Below are 26609 nucleotides of genomic sequence, written 5' to 3'. Positions count from 1 at the left end.
TTATTTGATGGCAGCCACTAGCCACATGTGGCTATTGAGCACTTGAAATATGGCTAGTAAACTGAGAAACTAAGTTTCTAGTTGTATTTAACGGTATTTACTTATACTATTTTAGCTGTTTAATAGCTAGGTATACTAGACAGATCTATATTTTTAAGCAATTCCTATCAGCATCATAGGAGGTTCTTGTGTAGAAACTGATAAGAAGATTCTAAAATTCATATGGTAATACAAAGGAGAAAAACATAGTCAAAACAGTATAAAAAAAGAACAAAATTGGAAGACTCACACTACCTGACTCTAGACTGACTGACAAAGCGGGGTTCCGCAACCTTGGCGCTATCTACATCTTGGACTGGATAATTCTTTGTTGTGGCAGTTTGTCTTGTGTGTATGGGATGTTTAGTAGCATCTCTGGCCCCCACCCACTAGATGCCAGCAGCACGCCCCCACCATCTCCACCTGTGACAACTAAAAATGTTTCCAACATTGCCAAATGTCCCCAGGATACCAAAATTTCCCTAGGTTGAGAACCAGTGCAAACTATAAAGCTAGAGCAATCAAGGCAGTATGGCACAAGTATAAAGGTAGACAAAAACAACAAGGAAACAGGATGGATTGTGAAGAAATATATCCACACAACTAATTTTAGACCAGGCACCAAAACAATTCAATGTGGAAAGGAAGTCTTTTTAATAAATGGTGATGGAACAATTAAATATCTGCATGGAAAAAAATGAATGTAGACTCCTGTTCACTCTATAAGCTGTACACAATGGATCATATATCTTAAAACTCAGACTACAGAGCTCCTAGAAAATAACATAGGACTATCTTTGCAATCTTTTAGTAAGCAAAGATTTCTTGGACAGGGCACAAAAAGCTCTAATCACATGTAAAAACATCAATAAATGGGACCATCAAATTTTTAAAATAATATGAGTCAAAAGACACCATTAATTAATCAAATAGGCAAGTCACTGACCAGGAAAAAATATCTGCAATACACATATCTGACAAAGGACTCATGTAAAATATATAAAGAAGCCTAGAAATCAAGAACAAAAAGATAAATTCAAAAAACAAAAAAATAGGCAAAACTTCCCTCTTGACAAATGCATTTCTGAGATGATAGAAATGTCCTATATCTTGTATTGGTTGGTGATTACAAGGTTGTAGACAACCGTCAAATTGTCAAAACCCATCAAAATGAGCAGTTAAAAGCTGTACATTCTATTGTGTGTAAATTATAACTCAACAAAAAAAAAATGTTTTAAATCCCCCCTCCTCCCTCTCTATTCAAAGTCTATGTTAATGACCTGACATAAAGAATCTGAGTGAGAGGGCCCAGAATGAAGACAATTCTCAAGTAAGAAACTGCAAAAAGTACAAAGAGCCTAGAATAAAAATCAAACAGGAAAAAAAAGATGAGCAGTGACAACCAAAACAAAACGCAACCATTAGGGAAATGAACAGAGTCAGAATCGGAAAACCTGTGGCTCTGAGCTGCCGTGGAGTGGGCCCCAGGTCAGGGGCTTGGCCTTATCAGGCCGTCCTAGGCCTCTCAGAGCACCTGGCACCCAGAGCGCCTGACGAGCCCAAGCTAATTCCTACAAGGAAAAGACAAGAACCAGAACGGAGGCCTCCTCTGTGAGCCTCTGAGGATGCCTTTTAGTAACAGGGAAAGAACAAGTCAATGAAATGAATGAGGCTTTCTTCAAAAAAGCAATGATCTACTGAACTTCCATACCTTGCCACTCCATAAACATCACAAGAATTACCGAGTCAAGAAAGAGGGAAATCAAGGAACCACAATGGAACCAAGTATTCAGACTCCAGCCGGCCCTGGGGTGGACCCCTGACAGAGACATCGTAGTATTTGTAGATAAAGTTCCCAGGACAAGCCAGCAGCTTCTTAAAAATTGGTGGGCTTGTGAAAGTTAACTTCTGCTGCAGGGCCCCAGAACCTGCAGATGCAGTCACGGGGCAAGAAAGATCTCCCAGCAGACACAGCAATCACGTGAAGCCCTCCAGGAGGAACTGAAGGGCTGAGTGGACGGCTGAGAATGGATGGTAGGAACAAAATGCATTTTCAGTACATGTAAATTCCTAAACACTGTTTCTAAAAAACAAAATGGTGGAGTACACAGCTCCAAGCTCCTGTCTTCCAAAACAAGCATTAAAAACAAGCAGACACTGTCAGAACCAATTCTGTCAAAACTCTGGAAAAGGCAAAGGTTTTTAAACTGAAAGCTGAATCAAGAAAAAGCCAACTTAAAAACAGCATAAAATCTTTGTGGCATTTTCAGTGACACTTGCCCCACAGTCCCCCTGGTTCTAGAGGGAGCAAAGAGGACCTCAGTCACAAATTACCATGCAGGTCTGTTCTAACTTGTCTGGGAGCTACCTGAAAGATTGACTCAAGGCTTTCATCTCTGTTTCGCTTACCTTGGAACTCACCTAGGCCAGAAAAGTGGCAGGTATTGCTCAAAAACACCATAAGGCAAAGGAACAACCTGCAGACAGCTGGGGCAAAGGATTACAGCTGAGACCTAAGGCCCAGGAGGAAGAAAGCCAGGGAGAGAGTTTCTTTGGGAAATTAGGGCATTCAAGAGCACCTATGCACACAGAGGATTTTAGAAAGAAACAGGCATGCCTAGGACCAGATGAACGCTCAGAAAAGACCTGAGAGGGGGTTGAAATTAGAAAATACCTTGAGACGAATGAAAATGAAGACACAACATTACAAAACAAAAGACCTGAGAGATCTTAAGTTTTAACCGTGGGCTGATGGCTAAACTCAGTTTAAGTCAGGCTAAATGTTGAAGGAGAGCCCCAGCACAGAGCCAACTCACAAACACTAGGAGATGTATTTTGTTGTTTCTCTGCCTTAGCACCTGGTGTTTAAGGAAATCTGTCAAAACACTAGCTGGACACAGGCTAAGGAACAGACTTCAGTGACCACACAACAAGGAATACAGTCTCTGCAAAAATAGTTGGGCAAAGTCATTGACAAAAGGACTACTACAGCATTCAATAACCAAAAAAACAACAAATCCTGGAAAAAGGGGAGAATGATTCCAGAGTTACCACATTACAATATTCAAATATCCAGTTTTCAACAAAAAACAAGGCATACAAAGAAACCTGAAAGTATAGCCATTCAAATGAACAAAATAAATTGACAGAATCAGTCCATGAGGAAGCCCAGATATTGAACTTACTAGACAAAGATTTTAAAACAACCATCATAAATATGCTCAAAGAGGTAAAGGGAAACATGAACAAAGAACTAAAAAATCAGGAAAACAACATATGAACAAAATGAGATTATCAACAAAGAGAGAAATTATGAAAAGGAACCAAACAAAAATTCTGGGGCTGAAAAGTAGAATAACTAAAATGAAAAATTCACTTCAAGGGCTCAACAGCAGATTTGAGCACAGAAGAAAGGATCAGGAAACATGAAGATAAGATTCTTTAAATTAGCCGGTCTGAGGAACAGAAATAAAAGAAAAAATGAAGTGAATAGAGACTGAGGGCCACATGGAATACCATCAAGTGAACCAATATACACAGCACAGCAGCACCAGACAGAGAGAAGAGTGGGAGGGGGCATTTGAGACATGTGAAGAAACAATAACCAAAAACTTCCCAAATTTGATGTAAAACAGAAAACAACAAATTCAAGAAACTCTTAACTCCAAGTAGGATAAACTCAAACAGACTCACAGTGAGACACATTATAGTCAAACCATCAAAAAACAAAGACAGAATCTTGAAAGTAGCAAGAGAGAGGAGACTCATCACATCGCCGGGTTCTCAGTAAGTTTACCGACTGATTTCTCAGCAGAAACCGCGAAGGCCGGATGGGGCGACATATTCAAAGTGCTGAAAGAATACAACTGTCAACCATGAGCTCTATATTTGGCAAACTGTCCTTCAAAAACGAGAGACAACAAGACCTTCCTAGATAAATAAAAGCTGAGGAGCTCATTACCACTGGGCCTGCCCTACAAGAAATGGTCAAGGGAGTCTTTCCGGTTAAAATGAAAGGACACCAGACAGTATGGCAAAGCTGTATGAAGAATTAAAGATCTCCAAGAAAGGGAAGTACATGGGGAAATATAAAAGCCAGTACTATTTTATTTCTGGTTTGTAACACCACTTTTTACTTTTTACATGATTTAAAAAACAAACGCAGCCCAGAAAGGTTCACTGGTGAATTCTACAAAACATTTAAAAAAGAAATTATACCAAGTCTCTGCAGTCTCTTCCAGAAGCCGAGGGGACACTTCCTAACTCATTCTGAGGCCAGCATTACCCTAATATCAAACCCAGACAAAGACACTACAAGAAAAGAAAACTACAGACCAATGTCCCTCATGAACACAGAGGTAAGAACCCTCAACAAGATATTAGCAAATTAAATCCAAGAATGTATAAAAATAATTAGACACCACTTTCAAGTGGAATTTATCCCAGGCATGCAAGGCTGATTCAACATTTGAAAACCAGTTCATGTAACCCATTACATCAACAGGCGAAATAAGAAAAATCACATGAACATATCAACAGACATAGAAAAAGCATTCACAAAATCCAATACCCACTCATGATAAAAACTCTCAGCAAACTAGGAATACAAAGGAACTTTCTCAACTTGATAAGAACATCTATACAAAACCTACAGCTAACATCACACGAAATTGTGAAAAACTAGAAGCTTTCCCACTAAGATCAGGCACAAGGCAAGACTGTCCTCTCTCACCACTGCTTTTCAAAACTGTACAGGAAGGAAGTCTTAGCTAATACAATAAAATAAGAAAAGAAAGTATATAAAAGGAAGAAAGAAATCAAACTGTCTTTGTTCACAGATGATATAACTACCTATTAGGAAATCCTGAAAATTGACCCAAAAAGCTGCTGGAACTAATAAGTAATTATAGCAAGGTTACAGGATACAAATACACAAAAGTTGACTCCTTTCCCACACACCAGCAACGAGTTTAAAACTAAAAACACAACACCATTCACACTAGCACACCTTCCAAAAAGAAGAAATATGTAGGCATAAATCTAACAAACACATGGAAGATCTGTATGAGGAAAACTACAAAACTCTGATGAAAGAAACTAAAGAACTAAATAAATGGAGAGATATTCCATGTTCATGGGGAGGAAGACTCAATATCATCAAGAGATCAGTTCCTTCCAGTTTGATCTTTAGATTTAATGCAACTCCAATAAAAATCCCAACAAGTTATTTTGTAGATATCAACAAACTGATTCCAAAGTTCACATGGTAAGGCAAAAGATCCAGAATAGCCAACACAATATTAAAGAAGAACAAAGTTGGAGGACTGACAATACCCTATTACAAGGCTTACCATAAAGCTACAGTAATCAAGACGGTGTGGTATTGGCAAAAGAACAAACAGATCAATGGAACAGAATACAGATCCCAGAAATAAGCCCACATAAATATAATTAACTGATCTTTGACATAGGAGCAAAGGCAATATAATGAAAGATAGCCTTTTCAACAAATAGTGCTGGAACAACTGGACATCCACAAGTAAAAAAGGTCATTTAGACACAGACCTTACACCTTTCATAGAAATTAATTTAAAATGGATCCACATGGCCAGCCCAGTGGCGCAGCCATTAAGTTCACACGTTCCGTGTCAGCAGCCCAGGGTTCACCAGTTCAGATCCCCGCTGTGGACACGGCACCACTTGGCAAGCCATGCTGTGGTAGGCATCCCACATATAAAGTAGAGGAAGATGGGCACAGATGTGAGCTCAGGGCCGGTCTTCCTCAGCAAAAAAAAAAAAAAAAAGAGGAGGCTTGGCAGCAGATGTTAGCTCAGGGCTAATCTTCCTCCAAAAAAAAAAAAAAAAGTAAAATGGATCCACAGATAACAGGAGAAAACCTAGGTGACCCCGGGTATGGCAATAACTTTCTGGAAACACTACCAAAGGCATTATCCATGAAAGAAACACCAGACTTCATTAAAATTAAAAACTTCTGCTCGGTGAAACACACTGTCTAGAGAATGAGAAGACGACCACAGACTGGTAGAAAATATTTGCAAAGTACACATCTGATAAAGGACTCCTATCTAACATATAAAAAGAACTCTTAAAACTCAACAATAAGAAAACAAACAACCCAATTAAAAAATGGACAAAAGACCTGAACAGATACCTCACCAAAGGAAACATACAGATGGCAAATAAGTATATGAAAAGAAGCTCCACATCATATGTCATCAGGGAGATGCAAATTAAAACAACCATGAGATACCACTATACACCTATTAGAACGGCCAAAATCAAGAACACTGACAACATCAAATGCTGACAAGGATATGGAGCAATAGGAACTCTCATTCATTGCTGTTGAGAATGCAAAACAGCACAGCCACCCTGGAAGACAGTTTGGTGGTTTCTTACAAACTAAACGTACTCTTACCGTGTGAGCCAGCAATCGCACTCCTCAGTATCTACCCAGATGAGTTGAAAACTTTTGTCCACACAAAAACCTGCACACAGACGTTTTTAGCAGCTTTATTCATAACTGCCAAAACTTGGAAGCAACCAAGGTGTCCTTCAGGAGGTGAACAAATAAATGAACTGTGGGCCACCCAGAAAATGTAATATTAATCAACGCTAAAAAGAAATGAGTTATCAAGCCATGAAAAGACATGGAGAAAACTTAACTGCATATTACTAAGTGGAAGAAGCTGATCTGAAAATGCTACTTACTCTGTGATTCCAAATATATGACATTCTGGAAAAGGTGAAACTACGGGAACCGTAAAAAGATCAGTGGTTGCCAGGGATTATCAGGGGTAAGACCCTGGAGGGAGGGATGAATACATGGAGCACAAAGGATTTTTAGGGCAGTGAAACCATTTTGCATGATGCTGCAATGGTAGATACATATCATTGTATGTTTATGAAAACCCATAGAATATATAACATCAAGAGTGAACCCTAAAGTAAACTTAGGGACTTTGGGTGAGAATGATGTGTCAGTGTACATTCATCAATTGTAACAAATGTACTACTCTGGTTCAGGATACTGTCAGTGGAGTAGCTGTGCATGTGTGAGAGCAGGGTGTATATAAGAGTTCTCTGTAGTTTCCACTCAATTTTACTGTGAACCTAAAAATCTCTAAAAAATAAAGTTTATTTAAGGAAAAAAAGGATTATATACCATGTTGTTGTTAGTGCCATCAAGTCAATTCCAACTCCTAGCAACCCCGTGCACAGCAGAAGGGAATCCTGCCCCGTCTTTTTGCACCATCCTCTCACCTTCCGGTGCTCTATCAGAAAATGCTCCACTACTATTCACAGGGTTTTCATAGCCAATTTTTTTGGAAGTGGGAGGTCAGGTCTTTCTTCCCCATGTTAGTCTGGAAGCTCTGCTGAAACCTGTCCACCATGGGTGACCCAGCTGGGTTTGAAATACTGTTGGCACAGCTTTCAGCATCATAGCAACATGCAGCCTTCCACAGTACGACAATCAACAGATCAGTGGTCTGGTTCCCTGAGCAGAAAACAAACCTGGGCCTCAGCAGTGAGAGTGCTGAATCTTAACCACTAGACCACCAGGGCTGGCTTATATACCATGGCCAAGTGAGATACAGCCCAGGAATGCAAAGGTGGTTCAACATACAAAAATCAATCTGTGTAATAGAACACATTAATAGAACAAAGGACAAAAACTACACGATCATCTCAGATGATACAGAAAAAGCATTCAACAAAATCTATCACCCTTTCATGATAAAACAGTCAGAAAACTAGGAACAGAAGGAAATTTCCTCAATATAATGAAGGGCCTATGAAAAACCCACAGTGAACATCATACACAATGGTAAAAGACAAAGTTTTCCCCCTAAGATCAAGAACAGGACAAGGATGCCCGCTTTCACCGTTGCTATTCAACATTGTGCTGGAAGTTCTAGCCAGAGCAACTAGACAAGAAAAAAATAATAAAAGACACCCAAATTGGAAAGAAAGAAGTAAACCTACATTTGCAGAAAACATGATCCTATATATAGAAAATCCCAAAGAATCCATAAGAAAGCTACTAAAGCTAATAAATGAATTCAGCAAAAATGCAGGTTACAAGATCAACAGACAAACTCAGTTGCAGAGCTGTCTTCCTACACACTAATAATGAACAATCCAGAGAGGCAACTGAGAAAGCAATTCCATGTACAATAGTGTCTAAAAAAATAAAACTCTTAGGAGTAAATTTAACTAAGAGGTAGAAGACTTGTACACTAAAAAACTACAAAGCACTGCTGAAAGAAATGGAAGAAGACCAAGATAAACGGAAAGACATCTGCGTCCAAGGGTTGGAAGACTTAATGTTGCTAAGATGTCAACTCTACCTAAAGTGACCTGCAGAGTCAGTGCAAGCCCTGCCAAGACTCCAACAGCATGCTTCGGCATAAATAGAAAAGCCAATACTCAAATTCATGTGGAATTGCAAGGGGCCCCAAACAGCCAAAACAATCTCAAAAATGAAGAATATGAAAAGACTCAGATTTCCAAATATTAAAACTTACTACAAAGCAACAGTAATCAAAACAGTGTGGTACCAGCATATGGATAAACATATAGACCAAAGGAGTAGTACTGAGAGTCCAGAAATAAACATACACATCTGTAGCCCACTGATTTTCAACAAGGATGCCACTCCATTCAATCAGGAAAGCATATTCTATTCAACAAATGGTGCTGGGATAACTGAATTTCCACATACAAAAGAATTAAGTTGGATCCCTAACTCATACCGTATATAAAAATTAATTCAAAATTGAGCAAATCTAAATGTAAAAGCTAAAAGCAGGGGGGCCAGACCCATGGTCAAGTGGTTAAGTTCACGTGCTCTGCTCTGGCGGCCCAGGGTTTTGCCAGTTCGGATTCTGGACGCAGACATGGCACCGCTCATCAGGCCATGCAGAGGCAGCATCCCACATGCCACAACTAGAAGGACCCACAAATAAAATATACAACTATGTACCAGGGGGATTTGGGGAGAAAAAGCAGGGAAAAAAAAACAAAGAAGATTGGCAACAGTTGTTAGCTCAGGTGCCAATCAAAAACAAAAAGGTAAAAGCATAAAATTCCTAAAAGAAAACAAAGGGGGAAAGCTTCATGACACTGGATTTGGCAATATATTCTTAGATATGACTCCAAAAGCACAAGCAACTGAAAAAGAAAAAGGAGACAGAAATTGAACTTCAAATTTTAAAACTTCTGTGCATCAAATGGCTTTATCAAGAAAGAGAAAAGACAATCCACAGAATGGAAGAAAATATTTGTAAATCATATATCTGATAAGCGTTTAATATCCTGAATATATAAAGAACTCCTACAACTAAACAACAAAAAACCCAAATAATTAAAAACAGGCAAAAGACTTGAAAAGACATTTCTCCAAAGATATACAAATGGCCAATAAGCACATGAAATGAAAAGATGCTCAACATCACTAATCATTAAGGAAATGTAAATAAAAACCACAATGAGACAATATTTCACACCCATTAGGATGGTTATTATCAAAACATATTAGAAAATAACAAGTGTTGGAGAGAGTGTAAAGAAACTGGAACCCTTGTGCATTGCCGGTGGGAAAGTAAAATGCTGCAGCCGCTGTGGAAAACAGTAGTGTTTCCTCAAAAAATTGAACATAAAATTACCATATGACTCAGTAATTCCACTCCTAGGTATATAAACAAAAGAAGTGAAAACAAGGATTCAAACAGATACTTGTACACCAAAGTTCACTGCAGCATTATCACCAACAGCCAAAAAGTGGAAACAACCCGAGTGTCCATCGATGGATGAATGATTATACAAAATGTGGTATAGACATGCAATGGAACATTAATCAGCCATGAAAAAGTTAAAATGAAGTTCTGATACATGCCACACTATGGATGAACCTTGAAAACATTATTCTAAGTGAAATAAGCCAGACACAAAAGGACAAATATTCCACTTATATGGAATATCTAGAATAGGTAAATTCACAAAGACAGAGCAGATTTAGATTACCAAGGGCTGGGGGTAGGGGAGAAAGGGAGTCTCTATTTGGGGTTATTTGAAAAATTCTTGGAAACAGATAGTGGTAGTGGTTGCATACAGTGTGAATGTAATCAATGCCACTGCGTTACATACTTAAAAATGGTTAAAATGACAAATCTTATGTTACATATATTTTACCACAATAAAAAATATTTTTAACAAACTTTTTCTAGTAAAAATTGCCACGGTAGAGATAAAAGATGAGGCTGGGTCAATAAGGGAGGGCATATTCATCCTACACAGGGATTCAAGACAAACCTAAGGAGGGAAGTAGTGAGGAGGCAAGCAGGGTCCACAGTCCCCACCCCATCCAGAGCACAGCCACAGAAGAGTTCCCACCCTGGCTGTGACTCGGAACGGTCAAATCAGCAGAAAGCTGTGGGGTGCAGACACAGCAAGATGCTGTCAACTTGTCACGCACCAACTATGTACCTGGCACCTTCAGAGGCACTGGAGACAAACTGTGAATAAGACACACATGCCTGTCCTCATGGAGCTTGAAGTTTGGTGGGCGAGTCATAAATCTTAACTGGGGGGACAGAAAGCAGACCTCTGAAAAGTGAAGACCTTATAAGATGAGGAGGAAAGTTATCCATAAACTCTTAAAAAATAGGGAAGTACGAAAGAAGCATTTTGAAAAATTAACGTTAAGAGACAAAGGAGCTTTTACAACAAGATCTATTTGAGGGTCTTCTGCTGGCCTTGGAAGGCCACGTCTGAGAAAAAGGCAGAGGTGGACACCCTGGCCCAGGCCACAACCCGAGGTTCACAAGTAAGAGCTTCTCCCTCCTACCTGAAGCCACCTTAGGCTGGTTGCCAACAATTCCAACAGTCCTCCCGTTCATTCTTGCAAAGCCAACAACGATGTTCTTGGCATAATTGGGCATGATCTCAAAAAATTCTCGCTCATCAACAACCTGCAGGGATAAATTTAGTCCTGAGCTCAAAATGATAAAGAACAAGATAGAACTATGTCACAGAATTACAGACATTTAGATTACAGAATTACAGGGCTGGACAGCCCCCGCTGCACCACAGCCTCTCCAAGGAAGCAAGACAGCCGGCAGCGAGGCAGCACCCCCTCCTTGCTGGAGGAGAAAACTCTCCTGCGCTCTCCCAGAGGAGGACAAACCAGTGCTCCCTTGTTTAAAGGTTCTACTTGAATTTGACATTATTTATCACATTTTTCTACTTTAGTTCAAATCATTTCAAATTTACATAAAAATTTCCCCAAAAGTCATACCAAAAAAATGTATGGGGGCCGGCCTGGGAGCCTAGTGGTTAAGTTCACATGCTCCCCTTTGGGGTCTCAGGGTTCACAAGTTCGGATCCCAGACACGGACCTACAAACCGCTCACTAGGCCATGCTGTGGCAGCATCCCACATACAAAATAGAGGAAGACTGGCACGGATGTTAGCTCAGGGCCAATCCTCCTCACCAAAAATAAAATTTATATATCATTCACCCACATTCCCCATTTATTAACATTTTACCACATAAGCTTCATCGTTCCCTCTCCTTCCTTCCCTCCCTGCCTAGCCCCCTTCTCACTCAATCTCTCTACAAATATGTGTGTATGTAAACATATATTCTTTCTCTCTACGTATATATATACACACACACACACACAACTTTTTTCCTGAACCATTTGAGAGTGAGTTACAGACATGACACCTCTTTACCTCTAAGTTCCTTGGTGTGTATCTCCTGAGATCAAGGACATTCTCTTATATAACTGCAGTGACATTATCAAAATCAGGAAATTAACATTAATACTATTATCTATTATGAAACCTTATTTAATTATATAAGACCTTATTTATTATTTAGTCATTCTAATATCAGCCTTTATAGCAACACAGATCTGGTCCTAGACTCTGACCCAAGATCACGTGGTGTTTGTAATGGTCCAGTCTCATGAGCCTGCTTTAATTCTTTCCCCTCGGTCTTTGTCTTTCACGATCATCACATCTTTCTCCAGACGGGTTGTCTGCCATCTATTTGGGTTTGTTTCTTCGTGTTTCATTTCAGGTTAAGCATTTTTGGCAGAGTCTCACAGAGGAGGCCCTCTCAGTGAATCACACCAAAAGGCACATGATGTCAATCTGTCCATTAATGGTGGTGATGCACGCCAGGCTTCTCCTCTGTAGATTTAGTATTTTTTTATTTGTAATTAATAAGTATTTTGTGGGGAAATATTTTGAAACTATATAAAAATCCTATTCTTCATGAAACTTTCACCCACTAGTTTAACATTCATTGATGATTCTTGCCTGACCCAATTACTGCCTCAATAGCTGCCAAATGGTGATTTCTCTAACTCCATGTTTCCTCCATTTACTAGTCACATTCTACCATCAGAAAGGTCTTTGCCGTTCTCATTTACTTATCTGTATCACCCATAAGTATAAACTTAGGGATTCTTGTTTGTAGATTGTACTTTTTTACCATCACTATTTATTTTATGTTTAAATTGTCCCATATTTGCCAGGGAGAGCTCATTCAAGGTGGCTCCTACACCTTTTTTATATTTCTCTGTCATTCTTTGAGCACTATCTCACACGCTGGAATTGCCTTACTTCCAGGTTCACTTTTTATTTTTTCCTGCCTCAAGACTAGAATCAGCCATTTCTCCAAGGGGCCCAGTTCCTTTTAGGGGTAATGGGTATGGGTATGGGTGTGGGTGGTTGTGGGTCAGCTTCTAAGAAGCCGTCTCAGAGGACAGAGCTAGGAAATCCAGACAGACACACACACACACTTATTTCTAAAAGTGGTATGAAAATCATGAGTTCATTCTGATAACTCCAATTCTAGTGAATTCAACTACAGGATACATTCTAGTTTTCCCCTTTCCATATTCGTAACTCCTTTTTCCTACAGTGGACATCTGACTCCCATTATCCTCAAAATGTATTTATTTATTTATTCAATTCTCAAACACAGAGAAAACAGTTTCAGAATTGCTAACCCATATGAATGCAACAAAACAAATCTAACTAAAATTCAGTATTTCTTTACAACTATTTGTGATTAGACTAAAGGTATATAGTCAAGATACTGTGTTCAAAAGTTATTCATTTGAGACACAGATTCGTTTCACTTCATTTTAAAGGTTTTCCCTCAGTCTTTTCCTTAATACGTATGCTTATTAATACAGTTTAACACTGTCACTCCCCAACCCTTCCACTCATCTTGTTAATCTCATTATTTTCTGATTTATCTTTCTTGTGCGTGTTGAAGAAAGGAGCAGCTACATTCATATCTTTTTAATCCCCCCTTCTATCTTAGATGGAAAGTAACATACTACGGATACTCTTTTGCACTTTGGGTTTCTTCACTTAACAATATCTCCTGGGAATCACTATGAATATCAGATCACCGAGATCTCCCTCGCTCTTTTCCACTTCTGCATAGTACTCTACTGGAGGCACCAAAGTTTATTTAATAATCTGCTATATGTTATTTACATTATTTTAAAACTTACATTCAAGCTGTTTAGAATATTTTGTAATTGCAAATAACAACTTAACAGTAACCTTGTGCATCTACAATTTCATATGGTGGAAAGCGTATCTTCAGGGTAAATTCCTAGAAGTGGGACTGCTGGTTCAAAGTGTAAATGCTTATTCAGTCTTAGATATTACCATATTCTCTACCAGCTATTTATGAGAGCATCTGTTTCCCCCACAAACTCACCAATGGAAAGTGTTTAAGCTTTTTATTTTTTTGCCAATCTGATAATTCAACGTAATTTTAATCTGCATTTCTACCATTATGAGTAAAACTGAGCAACTTTCCATATGTTTAAGGTCCATTTTATATTTTTGTGAGTCATCTCTTCATGTTTTTTGCCTACTTTTCTATCAGTTTTGGTCTTTATTCCCTCAATTTTTAAGAATTCTTTATATATTAGAGATATTAGTTCTTTGTGATATGTTGCAAATATTTTCTCCCAGTTTGTTCGTTGTCTTTTGACTTTGTTTCGTTTTTTGCTATGCAGTGTGGAATTTTTTAATTTCTTACATAGTCAAATTTCTCTTTTTTTTTTTTTTTTGACTGAAACTGGATTTTGAGCCATGTTCAAAGTCCTTTCTTTCCCTCCCCCTACAGTTACAGAGAAACTCGTCTGCTTCCTTTAAGGCTTACATGGATTCACTTATTATATTTAGCTCTCTGGTTGAGTTGTAGTTTATTTTTGTATATGTTATAAAGCAGAGATCTAATTTTATATTTTCCTAACCCAGCAATCCAGCTGTCCAGTACCATTTATTAAGAAGCTAATCTTTGCCCCTGGAATTTGAGATAATACCTTTATCATACGTACCTGAATTCTATATGTACTTGAATCTACTTCTAGCTTTTCTATTCTATTCCACTGATCTATTCATGTGCCAGTGCCACGCTGTTTTAACTACAGTATGCTTTAATATATGGTATAGCCATAGCTTTTCTTTTGTGGTATATTCCTAGCTATTCTTGAACTTTTATTGTTCTATATGAATTTTTTTTTTCACTTAAGAGAAACTTTTAGTCTTTTTTTTTTTTTTTAAGATTGGCACCTGAGCTAACAACTGTTGCCAATCTTCTTTTTTTTCCTTCTGCTTTTTCTCCCCAAATCCCCCAAGTACATAGTTGTGTATTTTTAGTTGTGGGTCCTTCTAGTTGTGGCATGTGGGATGCCGCCTCAACGTGACCTAATGAGTGATGCCATGTCCGTGCCCAGGATCGGAACCGGTGAAACCCTGGGCCACTGAAGCAGAGCGTGAGAACTTAACCACTCGGCCACAGGGCTGGCCCCCACTTTTAGTCTTTTTTAAAGCAATCTAGTTTAAAAACAAGTTAAGGCTAACCCACATAAACTTTTGTATAAATCCGTCTAGTTCTACTTTTAAAATTTTGTGTGAGATCGCCTTAAATGTATAAACTAACTTAGGAAGAACTGATATTTTTCTGATGTTAACCCAATATTCAGGAACAAGGAATGTCTCTCCATTTATTCAAGTCTACTTTTGTGTTTTTCAGAAGTTTCTAAATGTGTCCCATAAGTTTATTACTTAGATATTTTATCTTCTTTGTTGCTATATAAAAGAAGTTCTTACGCTACCATATATAATTGGTTATTGTCTGTGCACATGAAGATTTTCTATGTATTAATTTCATATCTTGTTCCCTAATTATTCAGTTTTATCATGCATTCTCTAGCATTTTTAGCATACTACGTCATCTACAAACATAGCTTAACTTGGTTTCCGAGGCTTTTGCCTCCAGTTGATCCTCTTCTTGTCTAACTGCATTGGCTAACACCTCCAGTACAATGTTAAACAATAGTGGCGACAGTGGATATCCTTGCCTTGTTCCTGATCTTAATTGGACTAAGTCTTTCCTTACTAAGATGCTGGGTTTTAAAAAGGTATATACTAAATTGTATCATGTTAAAGTATTCATCAATTCCTATTTTCTTGAGTGTTCCTATCAGGAATGGGTGTTGAACTTTTGTAAAACCTTTTGCAGGATCTACGAAAATAATCATATGATCTCACTTATATCTATTAATATAGTATACTACTAGATTTCCTAAAACAAACCTCACATTCCTACAATAGATTCCACTTGGTCATGTGTATAATTCTAACATGGTGGTGGAGTCTGTTAGCTAACATTTATTTGCATCAACATTGGTAAGTAATATTAATCTGAAATCTTTTTAAATTCTGTCTTTATCAGGTTCAGCTATCAATGTCATACTTGCTTCATAAAGAGAATTCGGAAGGGGGTTGTTTTGTTTGTTTTACTGTATATGCTCTGAAACATTTTATGTAGCATTATGATCCTTTTGTCTCTGAAGGTTTCACAGAATTCCCACGTGAAACTATGTGGGCCTAGCGCTTTTTTGGTGAAGTAATTCCTTCTATGGAATTTGGTCCACTTAAGCTTATCTCTAATGCGGTCAATTTCTCGTAAAATGTCTTTTCCAAACAAATCATTCATTTCATCTGATCTTTTATGATTTTTAAATTTCTTCTATTTCTATGGTTGTTCTCCCTTTTCACTTCATATTTGTATCTGTGATTCCTTTTTTTTTTTTTTTTAGTTAGCTACTGGTTACTCTATTTCATTAATTAAAGCTACTATTTTTCTATTTCCTAAATCATAAAATTTCTGTTCTTATCCTCATTAAATCCTTTCTTGTGATTTCTTTTAGAATATTTTTTTCCTGGCTTTCTGAGATGGGAATTTAGTTTACTTTCCTTCTCTCATTTTTATTAAGCACTTAAGGCTATAAATTTTTCCTCTGTTCATTGTTTTAAAGCATTCCATAGATTTTGATATGTAGGGTTTTCATTATCTTTTTTCTTTTAGAATTTTGTTATTTTGGCTTATGTTTTCTCCTTTCATCCAAGAATTGTTTAATAGAAGATGTATTTCCAAGTGAGACATTGCTTTTGTTTTCGTTGTTGCTATAAATTTCTAGCTTTGATCAGTGTTGTTAGTAACATTTTTGCTTTATGGAATTTAACAACGCTTTCTTACCTAACATATATGATCAACTTTTGTGAATGCTCTATGTAGAATGGAGAGTAAGATTTAGTGCCTGTTACCAGGCTGTAAGGTCTGAAACAGATCCATAAGATTTCTACCTATCTACCTATTATGTGAGGTCTCCTATATCTTATTTTGGTCCATCTGACTTTCCTTGTACTAATTATGGTGTGTTTAAGTCTATTATTTGTTTCTACCTGTGTCTCTGTGGATATCCTATAGTTTCTGCTTTATAAAAATGATAGTTGGATTATTTAAGGCATAGATCTTTTATTGTAATCTGTGGCTTTTAGCATTTGAAAATGTCTTTCCTTGTCACAATGCTTGAATTTTACGTTGTCTAATATTAAGATCACAAATATTGCTAGGCTGTTTCCATTCTCCTGGTATACCTTTGCCCATCCCTTATGTTTAACCTTTCAGATTGATTTTAAGTGTCATATACCATATATAGTTGGTCTTGCTTCATGATGCAAACTGGACATCTTTTTCTTTTAATAAATGAGATATGCGATTTTAATAAGTTAAGCCATTTGTATTTATTGGTGCAAGAGACATTTTTGGTTTTCCTTATTTTTTAATAATTACTTTATGTACCATGTTATATTTGGTATCTATGTGATGTGTTTTATACCGATATTTACGAAGGTTTATATTTTTGGTCTAGTGGCTACCTTTGTAATTATACCTTTTTAAAAATGCCCTTAGTCTGTTCCCTTATTTAACATCTTATTAACTGGGTTGTCTATTTTTATGATACCTGTAGGCTCACAACAATCAGTGAACTCCTGCTTTACTCTTTACCTGTTCCTTCTCCTCTCATCTTTCAGTTGCATTTTTTCTGCAACTAAAATGGCATTTATACATTGTTCTCCAGCCTTGCTGTAGTCTTAGAATTATAATTAAATAAGCACCATCCATCCTTTTGCTGAAATTCCTCCAGTCATCTCTTGGTTGAATGAAGCTCATCCTCTAATAGATACAAGAAGAGCCTGGAAACACAGAATTCCCTCAGTTCTTGCATATTTAAAACTGTTTTCTTTAGTCTTAATACACGACTGAGTCTCCTGAAGTGCTTTTCCACTGTTGCCTTGTTCTGCATGTTGCTTTTGAGAAGTCTGATGCTACTCTAAGTCTCTTATCCTTGTAAGTAATTTAATCTTTTTCCTTCCAGGTCCCAAGGATTTTTTCTTAATTTTAAAAATGTAATTGTTATATGTGGACATTTACTCCAGTTGGATCATTCTAGGTCAATTTTCCCAGGTGCTCAGTGGTCTCTTTCATTATGTAGATCTCGGCCTTAACTTTATTTCTGAAATGCTTTCTTGGATTAGTTTTAAATAGTCTGTTCCTGGTTTTTCTTCTTCAGACACTCCAATTATATGTACATTTGGTCTTCTTTGCCTGGCTTCCATTTTAGTCACTTTTTTCCAATATTTACCTTTTTCTTTATCTTCATTTTCTTGGTTATTTTCCCCATTTTCTTCAATGTTCCTTATTAAATTTGACTCAAATATATTCTCCCGAGTACTTTGTAATTTTGTCTTAATTTCTGATATGTGACTTTGTCGCCCCGCCACCATTTTAATTCAATCAGCTCTAAATTTACTTCTTCCTATTTTACTCCCCTTCTGTCACTGGTTTCTGAACTCAGGATTTTCATAACCTCAAATGCTTATTGGAGGCGACTGAACTCAGACTGCCGTGTCATCATCTGCTTCATGATTGACTTGCACAGTGAAGAGAATTTTGTCAACTGAAGTTTTTAATTCTCATTTTTGGTTTTCTTCCTTAGTAGTTATATATAAACTACTTGTATCTCGGCCCTTTGGATGGCGTGGCAGTCTGGGATGACAAACAAGAATGTCAATTTGAGAGTGCCCTCTTCTGTCAGCACAGCAACGTGAAGTTTAGTTAACGGGTGTCTTGATTTTAGGGAGAGTGGTAGGGGACGCAGCACGTCCTTCAATTTTTTTGGTTTTTGTCTTACAGACAGATAAGTTTACCTCTTGCTTCATTTTTCCTTCACTTCACTATTTCCAAAGGTGCCTCTCCCTTCCATTTTACTCTTTTTTCTCCCCAGAAGCAATGCCTTTGCATGACTGCCTTCTTTATTCCTGGGCACTATTAAAAACTCCCTTCCCTGAGGTCACTGCTTTACCTAACAGGACTCTTTTCCAGTATTTTCACTCTTACAGTGAACGTTCTCTCCCTGAGAGTGATTTCGTCTAAGTTTCCTTACGTTCCTTCTGTGCAGTTTCTCAACGCTCCCTCTAGCTCTCCACAGACTTGGAGCGAACTCAGCCCACCAGAAAGCGGTCTTTATTGTTCTACTTACTATTATCTGAAGTTCGTAGTTTCCTGTCTTCCAGTTATGCCAAAGGCAAGGGAATGGTAGCTGTGTTCTTATCAACCTATACAGTTTTTGGAAGATGTGTACAGTTTTGGATTTAGGAGACCACCATTACCTTGACTACCCAGAAATCTTTTTTTACAATTTTAAATAGTCATACTGACCAAATTCCATTGCTGGGACCTGATCCAATGGATATGGTCGCAAAAATATACTAATATGCACACAGAGCTGTTTATCATGGCACTGCCTGTAAGAGTAAAAACCATAAAGGATCTAAATGTCCATCATAAGGATAACGTTTAAATAACATTCCATCCACACAGTGGAGTACTATACAGTCACTGCAATGAACAAAGTAAACCCACATGCCATGATAGGAAAAGGAAAGTGAAAAAAGAGCAAGGTGAAAAAGTGTGTATAATACAATCTTTTTTGAGTTAAATTAACTCAAAATATCAATATATATATGGAAATACATTTGGCATATAAATAAATTTTTTTTTCTGGAAAGATACACAAGAAATTTAATAGTGGTTACCTCTAGGAAATAAGACTGATAGGAAGATAGAGAGATCTGCATTTTGCTTTATGTTTCTGTACTTAAAAAGTTCTTTCTTATGTACATATTAGTTGCTTTTATTTAAAAAGCATTAAGAGAGTGTAGCAGAGACTGCTAAGTATCCACCAAGAATCCAGCTTCCACTTCTACCACTGTAACAGAAATGATGGGCAAATGGCTATCATATTTCCTAGTCTACCCCCTGCAGTTAGATATGGCTATTTGACTACATTTCTACAATGGACTTAATTAAATACAATATTAAAAATGAAAGAGGGGCCGGCCCCATGGCCGAGTGGTTAAGTTCACATACTCTGCTTCAGCGGCCCAGGGTTTCACACGGACATGGCACCACTCGTCAGGCCACATTGAGGCAGTGTCCCACATGCCACAACTAGAAGGACCCACAAATAAAATATACAACTATGTACTGGAGGGATTTGGGGAGAAAAAGCAGAAAAAAAAAAGAAGATTGGCAACAGTTGTTAGCTCAGGTGCCAATCTTTAACAAAAAATAAATAAATAAAATATATGTATTAAACTTGTAGCTCAAAAGCTTGAGGGGGGAAAAAGGGAGAAAAACTGAAAGAAAGCAGAAAAGAAATTAATAAATATAAAAGCATAAAATACTGAACTTTAAAAAAATAAAGTGAAAAAGTTGACTCTGAAATACATCAATATAACCTATCAAGAAAACATAAAACAAGAAATGTCAGAGGAGAAAACCACAATAGACTTCACTAATCTAAGAGTACTGTGAACAACCCTATGCAGATAAAACAAAAGCCTGGAAGAAATAGATAATTTATAGGAAAAAAAATACATACTTTACCAAAACTGACTCCAGCAAAGATAAAGTTTAAAGAGATATATTAACATTAAAGAACAGAGGAAGTTGTCAAAAAGCCATTGCTCCCCACCTCCCAAAAAAGCAATAAGTCCTGACAAGTTCACAGGAGAATTTCTACCAAATCTTTAAAAAGCAGATAATCTCAGAGCTATATTAAATTGTTCCACAGCACAGAAAAAGAAAGAAAACTTACAAATTCTCTTTATGGTACTTTATGAAGTGAATTGTGTCCCCGCCAAAATTCACAAGTTGAAGCTAGGCCAATGTGACTATATTTGGAGACAAGGCCTTTAAGGAGATAATTAAAGTTAAATGAGGTCACAAGGGTGGGGCCCTAATCTGATAGGACACATTGTCCTTATAAGAGGAAGAGACACCAGAGATGGCTCTTTCCTTGTGCACCCAAAAGAAAAGCCACATCAAGACACAGCAAGGAGGCAGCCGTCTGCAAAGCAGGGAGGGAGGTCTCAGCAGAAACAACCCCGCTGGCACCTTGATCCTGGACTTCTAGACTCCAGCACGATGAGAAAAATTAATTCCTGTTGTTTAATCCACTCAGTCTGTGGTATTGTGTTATGGCGGCCGAGCAGACTAACGCATGAAAGAAGCACAACGCTGATACCAAAATCCAATCTAAAAATACCCCCCAAAAAATTAGCCAATATCACACAATATTGATGCAAACATTCAAAATAAAACATTAAAAAAATATAACAAGTAGGCTTTACTTCAAGAATGTAAGACTAGTTCAATATTAGGAAATCTATTGAGACATTTATATATAGATCTAAGGAGAAAAATGATGTGATCATCTCCACAAATGCTGAAAGGGCATTTAACAATATTCAATATACATCCCTGATTTAAAAAAAAAGTATACAACAAAAATTAAAATAGCTTTCTTAACGTGAAAAAAGATGTGAAGTTAGAAAACAGTAATGGCAGTCTCTCTAAAGTTAGGAACGAGACAAAGATGCCCACTATCACAACCATTAGTCACTGCATTTGATAAAACACAGAGGTACAGACAACACAATTAGACAAGAGAAAGAAATGACATCAAATAATTGGAAAGGAAAAGATAAAGCTATATGTAGACAGTATATTAGTATACTTGAAAAACCCAAAAGAATTAACACTAAAAAACTATTACAAATAAGAGAACTTAACAGATAACAGGATATAAAATTGATAAACAGTATTAATAGCTTTCACATATACCTAAAAAACCAGTTAGAAGATAGTAAAGACCCCATTTACAATAAAAAGATAAGACACTCAGGAATAAACTTAAGAAATGTGAACAACCTATACAAGGAAAACTTTAAAACAATCCTCAAGGGGAAAAAAAAGTCTACTTTAACAAATCAAAGTATGAACTATGTTTTTAGATTTATTTCAGATTCATAAGGATGTCAATTCTCCCAAATAAGTTCATAAATTTAACAGGATCTCAATAAAAACAAGAGGATTCCCTACTTCCACATCTGCCTAGCCTAAAACAAGACAAACTGACTCAAAAGTTCATATGGAAAAATACACAGCACTAGCCAAGAACATTCTGCAAGAAGAATAATCACGAGGAACTATCCCTACCAGATGTGAAAGCATACCATAAAGTCAGTAATTAAAAGAGCATGGTGCTGGCCAAGTGCTGGCAAGAATGTGAAGGAACTGGAAGGCTCAAATGCTGCTGGTGGGAGTGCAAATGGCATAATTCCTTGGAAAAACCCATTGGCAGTATCTACTAACGCTGAATGTGTGCATAACCTATGACAGGGTACTTTCACTCCTAGGCATGAATCCAATTGGAATGTGTACTTTATTTACCAAAATCACATCCTAGAACGTTCATATCAGAACTATTTGTAATAGCCCTGGAGTGGAAAGTACCCAAATGCCCATAAACAATAGATAAACTGGTCTGTTCATACATAAGACTAAAGAGATGAACAAGACCAATATGGACATAGGTCACAAACATAATAATGGAAGAAGCCACATACGGAAGACATAGATGCTATGACTTACATAACACACAGAAACAAGAACAACTAATTCATGCTGTTAAAACTCAGCACAGCGGTTTCCATCAGTGGTTTGGGGGGAACAGTGACCGGAAGAGAGCACCAAGGAGCCTTTTCTTTCTCTACATGATGCATTTTATTTGGTCTTTTCTATAGTTTTTCCTATAACTTTTTGGTACTTAGGAAGGTGTTTTTGGTTTTTTTTATAATGGTTACCTCTGTAACTATGCTTTTTTAATGACCTTAGTCCCTTGGATTTAGCAATAAGAGAGGTCATTTGGAGGTGTGTCATTCAACAGAGGCAGAAGACCAGAAGTCAGACTCTGGTGGAGAGAAAAGGAAAAAGAGACAAGAGGAGTTTGAATGAAAAGGAAGAAAAGAATTTGGACAACAGTTCAACAGAGATATGGGTTAAGATTTTTTTTTTTAAGCAGACAAGAAATCTATACATGTTCACACACATTTATTGTGTAAAGTTATTTATTGTGTGAAGGAAGGAGTTAAGAGAGGGAGTAGTAGTTAGAGATTTATAAAAACCAATCAAGAAAGCAAGACCGTGGCCGAGTGGTTAAGTTCGTGCGCTCTGCTTCGGTGGCCCAGGGTTTCCCTGGTTCGAATCCTGGGCGTGGACATGGCATCGCTCGTCAGGCTATGCTGAGGTGGCGTCCCACATGCCACAGCTAGAAGGACCCACAGCTAAAACATACAACTATGTACTGGGGGGACTTGGGGAGAAAAAGCAGGGAAAAAAAAGAAAGAAGAAGATTGGCAACAGTTGTTAGCTCAGGTGCCAATCTTTTAAAAAAAAAAAAGGAAGACAGAAAGACCTTCGATGGGGAGGAATGGAGTCAAGGGCCCAGGTTGAGGTACGTCATTCTTGGAGCCTGGGGAGACATGGGAGGACAGTGGAGATGGAGAAATGGTCATCTCCAGGGAGGGAGAAACCTGATGGTCTCAGCATTCTCCATGAAGGAAACGCCCACATCATCTGATCAAAGTGGGGAGTGGAAAAGGAAGTAAGCGGTTGGATCAGGCCTGAGGAAAGGTGAAGAGGATAAGCACAGGTGCTGAGGGGAGGCCCCCAGCACATACTCAAGCCAGAGGCCAGAGGGGCTCACTGGGGGCCCAGCTAAGGTTGGAGATGGGCTCGTGGGGCTTTCTTCCAGCAGCTTCGGGCCCCACAGGTAGCATTTGCATGGAAAGCTGAAGCCCTGAACCAGGGACAGGGTTCTGTAGGACAAAAGGAGCATCAGGAGTGCTGACGATGGAGGCCCTACGTTGCCTTCTTTACAACAGTTTTTGGACCTAAAACTACCCATGCCATGTATGCTTTGTTCTCTGTATCTCTCACCCAAATGTGAGGTCCCTGAGACAGGGATTTTGTCCATCATGCTGTCATATAGCGTCAGCACTGAGAACAGCGCCTGGCCATTAATACCTGGCAGAATGACAGAGTCCAAGGTGGGGCTGCTGGCTCCAGAGGAATGGGAAGACTGAGGGCTGGAGAGTCAAGGAGCAGAGGTGGTGAGAGAGGAACAGGGACAACTGTGAGGGTGTAAAGAGGACTAAAGGCTGAGGTCAGAGGAGGGCATGCTGGTAGAAGGGTCTAGTCTTCACAGCTCAAAAGGTGCTCATGAGGCTACAGAATCCAGCAATGAGGAGGAGCAGAGGCTGGTCATGACTGCTGACTCATGCTGGCTCCCCAGAGTACTGGAGGACAAGGAAAAGGTCACCGGGAGAGCCAGGGCTCTGGGAGAGGCTGTGCCCATGGAGCCACCTCTGTTCCATTAAGCAAAGGCTGCCGAGAGCAGAGTGTACATATGCAAGTGGAAGGGAGACAGTGGCCATCAACAGATGCCCCCAGGTTGCCCCAACACTGTCCTCCTTTATTTAATGACCCAGGCATCTGCTACACCAAGAAAAAGGTACAAATGACTCCTGTCTTCCCCAACCCTAACCACACACACGCAGCCCTCGATTTTGTCGTAGGATACACCTTGTATACTCTCCTTTCTCTATAAAGACAAGATGCCCTCTGAGTACAAGCCTCCAAACAAAGGTACCTAACAGTCAGCCTGGCCTCAATTCTAGACTCTGGGGACACGGGCCCTTCTCTATGCACCTCAGAATGCACCTCAAAGACCCCTGAGCTCTGCTGACCCAACTGGCTCCTCCCCGCTCCAGCCCTCAAGTCCATCTGAGCCACTAGAGTGGCTACAGCCACTAGCTCTTCCCAGAACACACTACTCGGTGGTCCCTGGTCCCGTGCCCACCCATGCTCTGCCTGTGTTGCCTGATGTTAAGGCCTGTGGGTCCAAGACGTCCTCACTAAACCAAAGCAGAGTGACCATGGACACGGCCAAGCAAGCACAGGCAAGATGCAGCACTTACAGAGTGTATGATGTCCACCATGTCGTAGGCTTTGGTAGATTCCAAAGGGACAATTGTGTCAAGCTCAGGAACCAGACGGTCACTTTGGACAGAAAAAGTAGAAATAATCAATACCAGAAGAGCCAGTTACTTTCCATGGGTGGGGGGTGGGGCAGGAAATGGGGGAGACACATTATGGGGGCTGGGCTGATTCTGTCCCTGCTGGGCTTGCAAAGGAGTCCCCAAAGATGCATTCCTTTGTTACCACCATATTAAACTGAACTTGAGCTTGCTATTAACCCAAAAGATCTTTGTTTTCATTTAGAGGAGAAAATGAGCTTATTCCCTTGAATGTGATTCTTCATTTATCCTCTTTGAATACCTCCTACATTCTAGGTACTGTGTGGAGCATTAAAGAGCACTGCAGTGAACGAGACACTGTCCTGGGAGGTCCCAGTCTAACTTTTTTTTTTTAAGATTGGCCCTGAGCTAACATCTGTTGCCAATCTTCTTTTTTTTCTTCTTCTTCTCCCCAAAGACCCCCAGTACATAGTTGTATATTCTAGTTGTAGGTCCTTCTAGTTGTGGCATGTGGGATGCCACCTCAGCATGGCCTGATGAGCGGTGCTAGGTCTGAGCCCAGGATTTGAACTGGCGAAACCCTGGGCCACCAAAGCAGAGCACATGTTAACCACTCGGCCACGGGGCCAGCCCCTAGTCTAACTTCTTGAGACATCAAAAATAAAAGAACAAGGAATAGGAAATGCAAAGTCAGAGGTCCGCTGAAACTGCTATGGGTTCACGTTCCCTGTTGGGAGGTAAACCCGCTAGAGCTCCTTTCAAAGCAAAACTGCAGGCCCCTGGTGGGCAGAATCACTGAGCACTAGGCCAGCACACAGGCTCACGGCTCTCTGCTCCTCCTATGTCTGTGTGGCTGAGGAGGAAGCCCAAGCCAGGGCCCACTCCCACACCACAGGAGGACTCAGCAACACGTCGTTCTCCAACAGGCTCTCAGACCTTCCTGTCCATGTGGGCAGGCGGAGGTTTGGCCTTGGGTGGAGCCTCATGCCCCATCAAGCTCAGCTTCCCAGAGAGCTCTGCACTGGGGCACCTCACGTAATAATAAAATCCTTCCTTACTTTTCTTCTGCTGCCTACACATAAGCAGACAGCTCCCCTCGGATCACACAGAGAGGAGATACGACTGGGACAAAGCAGGTTATTCAGACATTTCTGGGCCCCTGGGCCATAACACTTTCAAATAATGTCCAAAACCTTTCAAGTACCCCAAATAGTATAGATGCTCAGAAAAGGAGGCTGTGCCCACTGCCTCTAGGCTTTGTGACCACCCTCTTTCACGACTACATATTATGGGCCACTGGTTGTGTCCCCTGAGGAGTGGGGCAGAGGCAGACAGGATGGGGCCCTGGGGACACGACTCTTCAGAGCATCCCCCGCCCAAACAGGGCCCCATAGGTGAGAACCCAGGTCCACCCACAGGGTAATGTCTGAAAATGGCTTCTTCCCGAGGGTAAGAGTCCAAACCCCCTATGCAGAAGAAAGTCCAGGTCAACTGCTTCAAAATCTGAGAGGAAACAAAATGGAGAAGCAAGCAGCCAGACATCTGGAGCAAGAGTTCCCCGGCTGGGCCTCTCGCTTACCCAGAGGTACCCCCCACATCAGGCAGAGGCCCCAAGAGCAAGAAGGAAAGGAGGCCTTCACTAGGTGGCCAACAACACACCCTTCCCCAGACTACCCCAGCCTCTAGCCACAGGCAGGTGTGCATAAGCA

The 26609-nt window shown here is 39.3% G+C and overlaps 1 protein-coding gene across 1 annotated transcript in view; it reads right to left on the bottom strand.

Moving 5' to 3' along the window:
* The window catches only part of PCCB (propionyl-CoA carboxylase subunit beta), a 73809-nt gene that overhangs the window by 4398 nt on the left and 42802 nt on the right, over nt 1–26609 (bottom strand). The window contains exons 9-10 of the mRNA XM_001496380.7: nt 24841–24922; nt 10910–11033 (exon numbers count right to left, since the gene is read on the bottom strand). Of these exons, the coding sequence (XP_001496430.2) occupies nt 10910–11033; nt 24841–24922 (206 nt within the window). The remainder of the gene's footprint in view (nt 1–10909; nt 11034–24840; nt 24923–26609) is intronic.

This window comes from Equus caballus, chromosome 16, assembly GCF_041296265.1.
Source record: "Equus caballus isolate H_3958 breed thoroughbred chromosome 16, TB-T2T, whole genome shotgun sequence".
In the NCBI taxonomy this organism is placed as follows: Eukaryota; Metazoa; Chordata; class Mammalia; order Perissodactyla; family Equidae; genus Equus; species Equus caballus.
This window is presented reverse-complemented; position numbering and strand designations above follow the sequence as displayed.